Source organism: Gopherus evgoodei, chromosome 2 (assembly GCF_007399415.2).
Source record: "Gopherus evgoodei ecotype Sinaloan lineage chromosome 2, rGopEvg1_v1.p, whole genome shotgun sequence".
Classification (NCBI taxonomy): domain Eukaryota; kingdom Metazoa; phylum Chordata; order Testudines; family Testudinidae; genus Gopherus; species Gopherus evgoodei.
In genome coordinates, this window is record NC_044323.1 from 111473173 (window position 1) to 111487235 (window position 14063).

A 14063-nucleotide genomic window follows, 5' to 3' on the forward strand; every position below is an offset into this window, starting at 1 on the left:
TTCACTTTTTTTTTAAAGTCATCCCTGCCAGGGCTCCGCCAAAAATTGGGCCCTGCACTTCCTAAAGTCGGCCCTGACCGGCAGAGCACCCCCCGTGGCATGCCGCCCCAAGCATGCGCTTGACGCACTGGGGCCTGGAGCCGGCTCTCCCTCACCCATCTTGTCTCTCCAATACCCTGGGACCAATACAGCTACAACTCCTCTGCAGATAAGGTTTTAAATCACAGTTGGAGCCAGATTTTATTTTCCTTTACTTCCAGGGCAATTCCACCGATTATACAAGGTTATGCAGCTGTTTGTATAGAATCTGGCCCATGATACACCCATTTAGTATTTGCTTCTGCTAGGTGAACACAGGACTGGGCATATTTTGTGGATACCTGCTACCCCTAAAAACAGTCCTCCTGGACTAGGAGTGAAATACCAAGGCCAGGTCTAAATTTATATCAGTATAATGTTAAAAATCCACACCCTGATTGAGACAGTTATACCAACCTATCCCCAGTGCAGCGGAGTGCTTTAGCAGCATGTTAAGTGTAGACCTGCCCAGAGACCACCAGGTGCGTGTCAAAGTGCTCCCAGGGCCTTGCATTTCCTCCCCCAGACCTCTGGTCCCGTCCCCATCACAGGCTAGTCCCACATCGCCTCTACAATGAAAAGCCGGGCGCCCCGCGGACCCTGGGACGTGAAGCCAGGAGGCTCCCAACATTCCACCCGCACGCGCTGCTGCGCCTGCCCAGCCCCCAGGGACCGCGGAAAGCGCAGGAGGAAGCCGCGCATGCGCAGCGGCTAAACCGGGCTCTGGAGCCGCCGGCAGCAAAGCCGCCGGGGAGCGAAACCGGCCCGCAGCCCGGCGGCCGCACTGCGCATGCGCGCGTCGGGGGCGCGGGAAGCTGAAGCCGGCCTAGTGGAGGCGCGGGGATGGCCAGTCTGGTGCCAGGGGCAGCGGCCCGCAGCAAGAAGCGTCCGGCGAGCCCGGGCAACGGCAGCGGCCCCAGCAAGAAGAAGAAGCTGCCAGCGGCGCCGAGCGGCCCCCAGTTAGCAGTGAGTGCGCATGTGCTGGGGAGGGGGGAGTGCGCATGTGCGGGGGCCATACCCCATTCCCCAGCCTGCCTCTCCCAGTGTGCTGACCCGTCTCCCAGCCCACTGGTGCCCTTCAGCTCCATCAGGCTGCGTGGTCTCGCGGGCAGAGCACTGGATCAGGACTCTAGAGCTAGTTCTATTCCTGCCTCTGCCACCAGCCTCTGGGGTAAGCGTGGCAGCTTTTCCCCATTTGTGAATTGGGGATAATGACACTGACCTCCTTTGTAAAGCACTTTGAGACCTAGTGTCATACAGTCCTAGAGCATCTCAGCACAAAAAAATCAAGGGACCTATTCCCCAGTATACATGGGTGAGTGCAGAAATGGGGGACACAGTAATTAATGCAAATAGGGCTTTGCAATGGAAGTGCTCACACCTGAGCTAGGCTTACCCAGATCCCAATCACCTCGGTTAACTCTGTATTGTAGTCATAGCTTAAGGGACGTAACCTCACACAGCTGCAATAAAGTCATGTTTAAAACCAATTTATATGTATCTAGGTCACTGAAAAGTGTTGTAATCATGTTAGAACTTTCAATCAGACCCTGCTTTGGAGAAGATAAGTTTAAGCATGATTGCAGCAAACCCAGAATCCTGTACTATGCTCAGGGACTTGTTTTCAGCCGAATATAATTCAAATAATTGGCCCTTCCTTGAGTCCCCCACATACAAATCTCTTAACTCAAGTATGATGGTGCTTTTAACTCAAGGTAGCCTGTTGGGATACATGTTGAATTAGCACAACTCATCAGTTGCTAATACAATTGCTCTTTGCATCTTGAGTGTTATTTCACAGTGTGGGCTGCTCTCACTTGAGTTAAACTAGCACAGAGGAGTTAACTGCAGTGAAGATGCCTATTACATAGTGGGGTAGCATCATGCATCTCTTGAGCTATGCCTACCAAATGAGGAGTAAGGCCAACGTAGCCTACAAGTTTTACATATGAATATTGAAAAGTTGAGTCTCTGTAGGCTTTGTGTGTATATAGTGTATATCCTCAATAATTTCTATTCCTTTTTCAGGAGGTATAACAGTGTCTAGACCTAGTCAAAAAACAGGAAAAGTTTCCACGACAAAAGTTGGTCCTTATTTTTCATAGAAAAGTATCTACTTTCACACTTCTTTGATTAGCTCTAGTGGTATCACAGCTTCTAAGTGAGCAATACTGACAATAAGATTGCTTATTTTCACAAAAGCCGTGAGATCAATGGGGATATCTCTTGAATTCCCAGCAAATCCTCTCACCCTGTAACTTGAAGATCACCATCCTTATGGCATTTACAGATCTTCCTTTCCCCTTCTGTGGTAGTATCAATAAGTAGAGAGTTATTTGGCCTGCTGTTATTTGTAATACTGGCTGTTAGCTAAAACAATGTTAAAAATTATTGCCAACCATTATCACATTTGACAAACATTTTCAAGAGCTGTTGTGGCTAGCAATCTGGATGTTCAAGGATGGTAAGGACTAAGTGTATATTTCATATGTTGATAACTTGTTTATAAGAAACAATCTTATCTTTATGTTTGAGATATATTTTGTCTCAATAGACAGCTGCTAGTAAAGTGAAAGAATCCTTCATTTCCTGCCCTAAATTGGGTTGTCGTATTTTGTGCTAAACACCTTTTGCATTCCTCCCTTGAGGTGGCTGCATTGTGCTGGTGGATGAAGTAATTTCTCTACACAGCATATGAAGTTCTATATATAAAAGTATGCTATTGACTTCAATGGTGCAGGGTTTGTTCCAAAAAGTCACAACTGAGCTCAGGAGCTTAGGCTCTGCCAAAAGCACGCTTAACCCCCTGGAATGAAGAAAATCTGCTGTCAGTCTACTGGTTGTCTGGCCATCAAACACCCACATGGTGTTGACTAGCTGTGGAGAATGCCACATTCTTTGTACCTTAGACAGAAGAAGAGACACCTTGATGCAGGGCTTTTAAAACTGAAATAAAGGTGGTCTGTATATTTTAGAGAGTTAGAAACACATCATATGGCATGTTCTTCAGCAATAACTTCTTCTAACCATACCCCATAAATTCCTACAATTTTTAGTTACGCAGCTACCAAAGTATTCATGCATAAACTGATTTATGACAAGATGAAACACTTAATAAATCCAGTCTCTAATCTAATCATAATGCAGCCAGTCATCAACCAGCTCTCACTCTACTTCATGAGTATCTCTCTGATTAAGTAGCTCAACCAGTCAGTGACTAGTTTATCCACAAACATTGTAAATCTTTCTGTACTTTTTATGAATAAGTTGCTTGCTGACTAGCTGGTAATTGTGGGACTTCTTAAAAACTTAACTGAATTAAATTCATCTGTCCCAACAGTCTGATATGTAGCTACACCTTTTATACAATCCAGTTTTAAAACAAGTTTTGTCTGAATGCTTAGTACTCTTCATACCCTTCACTTTCCCAGTTAACCTCTTTGACCTTATTTTTTAAAACTTTGCATGCGAAGCATATCACTAGTCATATGTCTCAATATGGAATTTTTTTTTCATATTATAGAAATAGACACTATGAAACAGATGGAGGAGAATAGTTGACATTCCTTAGTTTAAATCAGCAAATTATAGTCAATAATACACACATTACACACTTATGTAAAAGTCTGCAAGGTTGGGGCTCTAGATTGCTAACTCTTAGGGTAGGGAAGTGCGGCCTTATATCTTTTTAAAGCACCTAGCACACTTTTGTGAATTGTGTAAATAATTATTGATGCATAGGACCTTGTGCTTGGCCCTTGTCACCGTAGATGTATTTCACATGTAGTGCTTAGTCTTCACTTTTTCCTACATCTGTGGGTCAGTCTCCATGAAGTTCAACAAAAACTGTTTTTGTGGTGCCCCACAAGACTTATTTTCCCTTTGCATGTTTTAGAGTAGTAGCTTCTACAGTGCTTGAACTGGGAAGAATGTTGATATAGTTGAAATATAGATTTCAAACCAAAAAGGGAGTAAGGAAAGCAGTGAGAGCAAATCAAGTTTTGTTTATAAAATTTTTTATCAACTTCGCCTGGTTAAATAATTGGTTAATGGGAAAGTAGATTTATATGCTCTTGTGCATCCTGAAAGAAGGACTAGGTTTCTTGCTACATATCAATGCAGCTCTTTACTGGACTTGGACTATATTTACCCAACCCCATAACCTAGTGTATATATTGAGAACTTACCTTTAATTCATCTATGTCTCACAAATGTGAACAACAAAATATTGTTCACTGTTTGTGAAAGGTATTGAGTCATGTTTGTTTTGGAAGGCCACAGCACATAATGCTCTTCAGTCATGTCTGCAATAAGAGACACAGCCCTTTGGGAAAAAATGCCTGTATTTACCAAATGCAGAATTAAAAATGAATTTACAGGAGAGCATGATTGCAGTTTGATTACATTACTTTTATTAGTCTTACACAATTATTCCTCCCATACTGTTGTTCCACTGAAATACTTCAATCTTGCTGGAGTTCAGTATTTAGGATTAATGTGCATGTGAAGTAATGATGGAAATCAATAGAAAACCATTGCTTTTATTATTGTTTGATATAGCACCATTCGTTTAGGGATTGTCTACAAAAGGATTTTTTTTGTTGTTTGGTTTTTTAACTAAAAGGATTTCCACTGTTGCTCTAGTTGTTTCAGCTCCATCAGAACCAATGGGAGCCCTAGTGTGCTCTGAGCAGCTGGTGTCTTTTTTAAGCGCAGTGGCCTGGATACATAAAGGTACTTAAGTGTAGCAACACCTAAGTTTTAGGCATCTGGAAAATTACTGGGATTCACAAAGCCTGAGTTAGGTGTCTGGGCTTCATGCAATGCCTAGGGACAAATAAGCACCTTGGAATGAGATCCACAAAAGCTAGTGTGCTAGGCATGGAGCAACCTAAGCCAACCAAGTGGAGATACTAATTAGAGGGGTGTATCTTAAGCCACATACTTTCACAGAATTTAGCACCTAAGTGTGGAGTGCAGGTAGGTGCCTAGCTCTGTTTGCAATCTGCAGCCAGGAACCCTCTCCTGGAGCTAGTCAATTTAGGTGCCTGCCTAACTGCACACAAAACAGCCTATAGGAGGAGGTCTCCCTAACCTGAGAGACAATAGATCAGTGTTCAAATTCCTGCTTATCAGGTAGAGCAGGGGATTTGAACTGGGCTCTCCCACATCTCCAGTGAGTATGCTAACCACTGGGCTAAAGGTTATAAGAGAGGGCTGCCTTCCTTCCTTCTTTCCTTGGCCAGCTTGTGTGGAGTTAGGCAGCCTTTGAGTATGCCTAGTGGATTAGACCCCGCACATGATTTAGGTGGAGTTGTGCTGGGGATTAACTGGGAAATAAGCATCTGGACATCCAGAGTGAGGCAGCAGTGTACATGCTCAGAAGCAGAAACATAGGTGACTAGGGAACTTTTACTGAAAAAGCTTAGGTGCTGAGTGAATTTAGTCACCTGCAGGGTTGGGTGGCTGCCAAATAGGAGTTTTTTGGATCACAGTTGCACCTAAAAAAGGGACTTAGGCCCCTAAGTCTGGGGGATAGACTTCTAAGTCTGATGTACACAAAAGTATATGCTGCATTGTACTGCAGGATGTATTTGCTAATCAGAAAACAAAGAACAGAATGCCTGCCTTGCATAGCTAACAAGCTAAAAGGCAAAATGTGACTGTGCAGGTACTTGAGGGATAAGGAAAACATCATCTGTAGGTTTGTCAGAAGACATTTGCACATGATTGACAGAAGACGGAAAATGCTATTTAAGTAGTAAATATCATCATATGGAAGGGTTGTGGTGCACCATTAGTTCCAAGGCTGCTCCAGGCATAGTAACATACAATAAGGTGGGTTTTAAATAAATGCTTCGCTTTGAAAATGATACCACAGTTTGTCCTATGCTTTGGATACATAGAAAACCCTTCATAACATTTCATGGCAGAGCTTTCCTGCACTTTTTTCTCTATGCATCAGCATATGTAGTTTCTCTTCCTATTTTTCATGTTGTTGTAAGTCTTGTTATAGTTTATTTTAATCTTCATGTTGCAAACAGTGTTCTCCAATGTTTCAATGGCATTTAAGAATTGGTTACATAAATGACTTGATATAATGTGTGTCTCAAACAGTGAATGTAGTTAATGGGAACCTCCTTATTTTTATATAATTAGTCATGTAATAAACACTTTATTTTAGTTAATATGTCAAGTGCCTATAACAAAAGTCTCTAGGAGTCCTACAATAGTATTAAAACATATACAAGTCAAAATGACAATATAATTCCCTTTCTACAGGGTTGTCTCACTCAAACAATCAAAGAAAGAGATTAAACCCCAAGATAAACACAAAATATTGTTCATGTTAAAACATGACTGAACAAAGATGATCATGAAATTAGGTATCTGATAGACAGTCATTTTCTAAACCTCAATATCAGGGCCTTTACAAATACATATATATATGAATTACCATTATGTACCAAGTGCCTGTTGCACTGTGACCGCTTTCCCTCTGACTTCAATGGAACAGAATTGGACCCTAAACCATGTACCAAATATAATAATAAATAAATGCTATTTTCTCAAAGTCATAAAAATACCCTCACTGTAAATAGGAAACTATCAAATACATTTTAATGTAATTTTGTTTTAAAAAATTTCATGTTCAAGCTAACTTTAATTCCCTGAAAAATAAGATTATAGAGGAAAAGTTGAACTATCCTTAACTACAGAAGTAGTGAGTGCCACCATAGCTATCGTATTCTGGTTGAGTACCCCTTACAGCAGGGGCAGGCAAACTTTTTGGCCTGAGGGCTGCATCGGGTTTTGATGGAGGGCCGGTTAGGGGAGGCGTTCATGGCCCGGCCCCCCACCTCCTATCTGCCCTCCCCTCCAGGACTCCTGCCCCAACCCCCCCGTTCCCTGACAGCCCCTCTGGGACCCCTGCTCCATCCACACACCCTCGCTGACTGTCCCCGGACCTCTGCCGCCCCTTCCAACCCCCCTTCCTTCCTGACTTCCCCCCAGGACCTCTGTTTCCCCCACCACCATCCCCACCCCCCTGACCACCACCCCGAACTCCACTGCCCTCTATCCAGCCCTCCCTGCTCCCTTATTGTGCTGCCTAGAGCACCAGTGGCTGGTGGCACTGGAGCCGGGCCATGCTGCCGCCACCACGCAGCACAGAGCACTGCCCCAGAAGCTCACAGCCCTGCCGCCCAGAGCATTGCGCCGGCAGCAGAGCGAGTGAGCTGAGGCTGCGGGCGAGAGGGAACAGCAGGAGAGGGGCCAGGGGCAAGCCTCCCGGGCCAGGGGCAAGCCTCCCAGGCCAGAAGTTCGGGGGCTAGGCAGGACAGTCTCACAAGCTGAATGTGGCCCATGGGCTGGTAGTTTGTCCATCCCTACCTTACAGCATGCTGCATTGTAATGAGTTCCCACTAGGCAACTAAAAATTAATCACTCATTTAAATTAAATGAACTCAAAAAAGTGAAGGTTTCCAAACTTATTCTAATTAGTGTAACATTGTCTTCTGTAAGTTTTGTTGTGGCCAAAATAATAGTTCTCCTCTATAGATGGAAATTTAAAATAAAAAACAACAAAGCATGTTTCTGAACAACCCATTGCCATGATAGTGATTAGGGAACCAGAAATAATACAATCATGTGAGTGTGTAAATAATTATGTAGTTGTTGATTTAAAAAAAACCTGTCATATCATTATGCTCCAGAGCCTAAACGTTCATTTTCTGCCCTGAAGGTTGCTAAGATAACTAAAAATGTGCATTTAATGTAACTGATGAACCAATGTCTACGTCAGGCCTTGTCTATGCTAATAAGCTAGGTCAACCCAGCTGTGTCAGTAGGGTGTGAAAAATCCCCACCCCTGAACTACATAGTTAAGCTGATCTAAGTCCCTGTGTAGATAGCACTAGGTCAATGGAAGAATTCTCCTGCTGACCTAGCTACCATCTCATTGCAGGCAGTTTCTGCACTGAAGCGCTACAATGGCGTAGCTGCAGCTGTGCCACTGTATTGTTTCAAATGTAGACAAGCCCTAAATCTTCAGGCAGCCTGAAGCAATACCTTTTGGAAGATATGAAGTGTTCCCATGGGATGTTAACTCAGATCTACTTAAGTCAATTTAAGTATCTGTCTTGCTGGATGTAGTGGCGATATTGGGGATATTGGTTAGCTAGTTACTGCTATGGGCTGCTGGGATGAGGAATTCAATTTCCTTCTCTCAAATTCAATCACATTCACATCTGTCCATAAGGAAGGAAGTATGGAGGAGATGCATCTCCTCATTAGTACCAAAAGCCTCAAGGACTTTTTGAAGTAAAGCCCAGGCTTTCACTGAGCTTTAACTCAACCAGTTTAACACAAATTACCTTGTTTTAGCTAGAGTTTTAGACAATATTAGTTAGATTGAGCTAGCTAACATACTCTATCATCACACCTTTAAATTCTAGTCAAGTCAAGGCCCTGGAACGCCTTGCAAAGTTAGGCGTTGCAACAAAGGAGACAGCGAACAGCTAAATATTAAATATGAGTATTAAATACCAGCAAGTTATTTTATTGCTCTCCCAAAGATTAGCTTTATTTCCTAGGGGTCCAGAAATGAGAACCAGGACTGTTCTTAGATATTTGTTGATGTATAATCCGTCCAGTTTCTTAAAGAACCAGCATCCCTCCACATCTTTGGTGAAAAGAAGATTATGTTTATAACACACAATTAACAAACACTTATCAGTAATGTTTATAATATCATCTGGCCAAGATAATAATATGTATGTTTTAATTCAGCTTTATAAAAGAATAATTTTTAAAACTCAATTTTAAAAGGGAGACTATTACTGCTGGGAGGTCTAAAAATTGAATTTGCTTGACGTTTGTCACATATTGAAGGATTTAGAGTATCTGTAATCACAAAAGTATGTGTATTTCCAAATCAACCTATGCCAATCCCAGAGAAATGCTACCCCCCCACCCCCAGTGTGATTTGATTTGAGATTCAGAGTAAACACAGATGTGCTCCCACCCTTCTTTCTACATCATAACACATGTGTATTGATTTTACTATGGATCTCAGTAAATTGGTGTCAGATTTTTCACTGTCTTTTTCCTCCCCTTCTCCCAGCATAAGGTTTAAAATAATTTACTTTAGCTAATGGGCATGCAACTTCTTTTAAAAATCTGTGCAGGATCTAGCAACCGCTGCACTTCATTTCATGATGTATAACAAAAATACAAGAGACTCAGAAAAGGACAAAGAGAATGATTGGATCTTTCTATCAGAAGGAGATAATACTGTACTAGGATTATTTGATTTTGAAATAGAAGTGTAAGAGGAGATATGACAGTGATACAGTATAGAAAATTTGATTCAGTCACTTCACAGGTTAGCAAGATAGCTCACCTAAGATGTGACGCTCATAAAAATGATCATGTTAGAATCAAATTAGCTGTTTAAAATGGTCAAGGTAACAAGACTCAATTAGGAATAACATGACTATTTATCTAGATACTGTAGCTCTATACATCTGAACTGCTCTTCTAAACACACTACAGTACATGTTACAAGCTTGCACTGGATAGCATTTCAGTTTTTGCTTCAGAAAAGTGATAGACATTATATAAACATGTTAATATTGGGTACAGAATTTAATAGAAAATTTAATTTTGTAGTTTAACTTGTCAATTGGGCTATTCATTTTGTGATTACATTCCATGTATATTTACAGGTGCGGAATTATCTGCAGGAGTGGCTCTCTCTTTGTTCTCTGGAGATAGAGAATTATTGGACAATTATAAGGAAAAACTAATAATAAACTGAATATAAAGGACAGAGTTTTTAAAAAACGATGACAAAATTATAAGCTAATAATATACTGGAGGCCAGTTAGTCACTCCCATTTCTGTTGTCCCATAATAAAAAGGAAACATTTTGTTAAACAGAAATTTAGAAAAGATAAAAATAAATAGTTTTTTCTGAATAATGGATAAGTAAGCAGTGGCAGAAAGGTCCACATAGTCTATCATTTTAGGAAGACCAAATATCTGTAGTTACATTGCTATGAACGTTTTTACAAAGGCTTTCTCTCCTCATGCTTCAGGGCATAAACTGTCAGCTGCATTCAGGAAGAAATTTTCTCCCCATTGCCTTAGTATTGTACAATCGATGGAAAACATTTTGTGGATCTTTTTAAATCTTCCTCTGAGGCATTATAGGCCAGAGACTGGATCCCAAACTAGCTGAATCATTGGTTTCTTTCAGTATTGCAAATCCTATGTATCTATGCCTATCTATTAATTGGGGCGGGGGGGAGGGAGACTGTTTGGTCTCTTATATGTGCATCATATTTCAGCAGTTTTCATCAAACAGAAAAAATATTATGCAGAGAATTCCCCAAGCTCCCACATGCACACCATCCTGATGCATGAACTATGTAAAAATCTTGAGTTTTGTTTAAATGTCATCACTTAAAAAATATCTGCAGTTCTGAGGGATAAATTTTTAAATGTGGGACAACTTCAAATTAGATAAATTTTGTAGATTTCCTGCCTTGATAATTATTGTCTACTTATGGCACTAACTGTGGGGCCATCAGGGTGCTAATCACATACCTCTGACACTACTGAACGGTTGGGGAAACCACTTATTCAGAGTTTCCCTTTCTTTCAGGAAGTGAAACCATGGGAAGAAGTTAACATAGTTTTGGAAGGGGAGAAATGACAGAAGAGGGATCAGGTCCTCAAACAGCTCTCTGAAAGTCCCTGCAGAGACTAGCACAGTAATTAATACACTGCTTGGTAGTCATACAGTTTACATCAAACTGCTCAGGCCAAACAGTAATATCTTCAATTTTAAAACATGTTGGTTTCTAACAATATGTGACAGCATTGATGTATATTGCCATAGCTGCTTCTAACTGTAGTGAGTTGGATAGTGTCCTCACAGCACAATAAACTAAAAATGAACAAACTGGGATGGGATGAAAACAATTAAATATCTAGACACTCAAAATGTTGAGGCCCCAAATTTAGTTCATCTTTTAAAGTTAGAGTTAGAAATGTTCCGATTCTACCAAGGTGTGTCTTCAGTTGATAGTTCTGGACTGAATAAATGAAGATAAACTGTTAGTTTAGCTCTCAACTGTAAATTAATTACCCTCAGGTAAATTAAACATCCTGATGGGGAGTCTGGGTTGAAGTTGAAAGACAAAGTGATATACTCTCCTGTCAAACTTCATTTGCTGCATCCACGATTGCCTGCCCTTCTGTCCCCTTTACCCATACTCCTGCTATCCACTCTTTAAAAAAGAGGGCAGTGGTGAATTGATTTGCACTTGGTAGTGAGCCAGGACCCAATTCTCCCCTCCTCCAGGTAAGTCTGGCCTGCATGGATCTAGGTTACACAATGTCAGGTGGTACAGTGTCCTTTATCACTGCATAACATAAGCTTTAGCCATAAGCTTAATAACTATGTATTCACAAAAGGAGTTGGCTGATTCATATTTCTGCCACATCAAATCAATTTGGGATTTACCAATTCTGGTTTTTTTTAACTCAAAATCGGACTTTGAAGTTGCCACTATTTTTATATAGTATACAACAGCTAGGAACGACAACATTTTTTAAAAGGTCCCAGTTTGGGGGCTGTCTAGCTCCATAGTCTTTATAGCTGTAAATGCTCTAATTCACAATCTGAGCATATCCTCACTTTTTTTTTTAAAATTGCCATGCTAAATATTTTATTGTGGGAGCTTTCTTACCAGAACCCATAAAACCTCTCACAAAATCCCTTGGTTTTTTCTCACCTGCACTCTTGAAACTGGTACAAATACTTCACTAATTCTGATGCAATGGAACAGCCAGTCTTTTCACAGCTATATTTTAATTTATGTCCTGCAAAAGAGGCAATCAGGATGGAAAATATATTAAAAAATCAGGACTGTCTAGCTGTCTTCAGGATATGTGGCAATTCTTCAAACTCAACCAAAAGTATTGAGGTGCATTTTATTGCTACTCAAGCCTTATATCTCATTAAAGCAGCGTATCCTGGAGATATCAGAAAACACACCTCAAAGTGGCATTTGATTGTATAAAGGAAGCAAAGTAGTTCACAACAGATGCTCGTGTGACTCGGTTCTCTTCTAAACTAGAATTTGCCTGGTCTATTTCTGTTCACTTAGCAACTTACTTGTTATCCTGGAAAATATAGGTCTCCTGAAGGTATTGCACTCACAGGTTTGCTGAGTACAGTCTCCGTGCTACGCGGAGAAGAGAAGCCTCCCAGATTAAGGCCTACTTCCCTCTTTGGGTTTGTGAGTTTATAAAGTGAGGGAGGGGAAGTTACAATATTTGGTGAATGTACAAAAAGACTCTCCCTCCCAATAACACGAGCTTTCTTTACATAATCTGTTGCCCTAGGATTAGAAAATATAACAATGGATGTGTAGTTCCTTTTATTGTCCTCTTACAAGTATCTTTTGGGTATCTGGTGGGGTTATTGATCCCTGATGTGGTGCACCTTTGGCAAGCTCTTTTGAAGCTTGTGTTACTTGTCAGTCAGAAGAATTAGTATATGATGTGGAACTCAAGGGCAGCACTGTTTTTGTGTGTTTGTTTTGTTTTGTTTTTCTGTAAATTGCTTTAAGAATGAAATGCTTCATATGTCACAATTGATTTTGGGGTGGTGGGGATGGTGGAGGATGTTTTGGGCATCTTATGGGTGTTGCAGAGTTTGTTCCTGTGCAAGAATGATGGAATCTACTACTTAGGGTACTTTTAAACTGCAAAAAATCCGCCACAATATTGAGTTTCAGAGCCCAGATCAGCTGACTCAGGCCCATGCTAAAAATAGCTTGGGCTAGAGCTCGGGCTCTGAGAGCCACTCCCCTCACTGGGTTTCAGAACCTGGACTTCAGCCTGAGCAGGAACATCTACACTGATATTTTTAGCCTCATAGCACAAGCCCATGTCAGTTGATCCAGGTTCTGAGACTCATTGCTGTTTGGTTTTTTTTGTTTGTTTGTGGGGTTTTTTGCAATGCAGACATATGCTAAATTACCCTAGGACAGGGGCAGGCAAACTTTTTGGCATGAGGGCCACATCGGGTTTCCAAAATTGTATGGAGGGCTGGTTAGCGAACGTTGTGCCTCCCCAAACAGCCAAGCGTGGCCCGGCACTGCCCCTATCCGACCCCTCCTGCTTCTCGCCCCCGACGCCCCCCCCCAAGGACACCTGCCCTGTCCAACCCCTGTTCTCTGTCCCCTGATCACCCCTGGAATCCCTGCCCCTGATTTCCCCTGACTGCTCCCCGCTGCCCCATCCAACCCCCCCTCTCATTCCTGACTGCTCCCCTGGGACCTCTGTCTCCATTCAACTCCCCTGTTCCCTGCCCTCTGACTGCCCCGACCCCTAACTACCACCCCAAACTCCCCTGCCCTGCTCCCTGTCTCCTTACCGTACTGCCTGGAGCACTGGTGGCTGGCGGCGCTACAGCCACGCCACCGCACAGCACAGAGCACTGGGTCAGGCCGGGCTCTGCCCCAGGAGGTCACAGCCCTGCTGCCTAGAGCATTGCACCGGCAGTGGAGTGAGCTGAAACTGCAGGGAAAGGGGAATCGTAGGGGAGGGGCTGGGGCAAGCCTCCTGGGGCAGGATCTATGGGGCCGGGCAGGAGGGTCCCACGGGCTGTAGTTTGCCCACCTCTGCCCTAGGATATAATGCTAAAACTCACTGCAGTTACCATTGGTTCATGCTGGCAGGGGGTACAGTTAGCTCCCAATAGGACAGGAAAGGGGTGGGAGTGTCTGTCTTGCTAGAGTGAAAGGCAGCTAGGACAGCAGGAAAGCCTTAAAAACAGGTAAGGTAGGAAAGGGCCTGTGGATCATGTTATTTTATTGTAATTGAATTACTAGTTCAGCTAAAATCATGGAAGAGGTTAAGTTTGGACACTAGCTCAAGGTCCGTGGGTCCATGTGCTGTCACAGGAA

General features: G+C 42.3%; 1 protein-coding gene across 1 annotated transcript in view; it reads left to right on the top strand.

The window, feature by feature from the left end:
* The first annotated feature begins 815 nt into the window (after window positions 1-815).
* The window catches only part of INO80C (INO80 complex subunit C), a 36764-nt gene continuing 23516 nt past the window's right edge, over window positions 816-14063 (top strand). Inside the window, exon 1 of the mRNA XM_030551494.1 lies at window positions 816-1044. Coding sequence (XP_030407354.1) covers window positions 922-1044 — 123 coding nt within the window. The 5' untranslated portion in view covers window positions 816-921. The remainder of the gene's footprint in view (window positions 1045-14063) is intronic.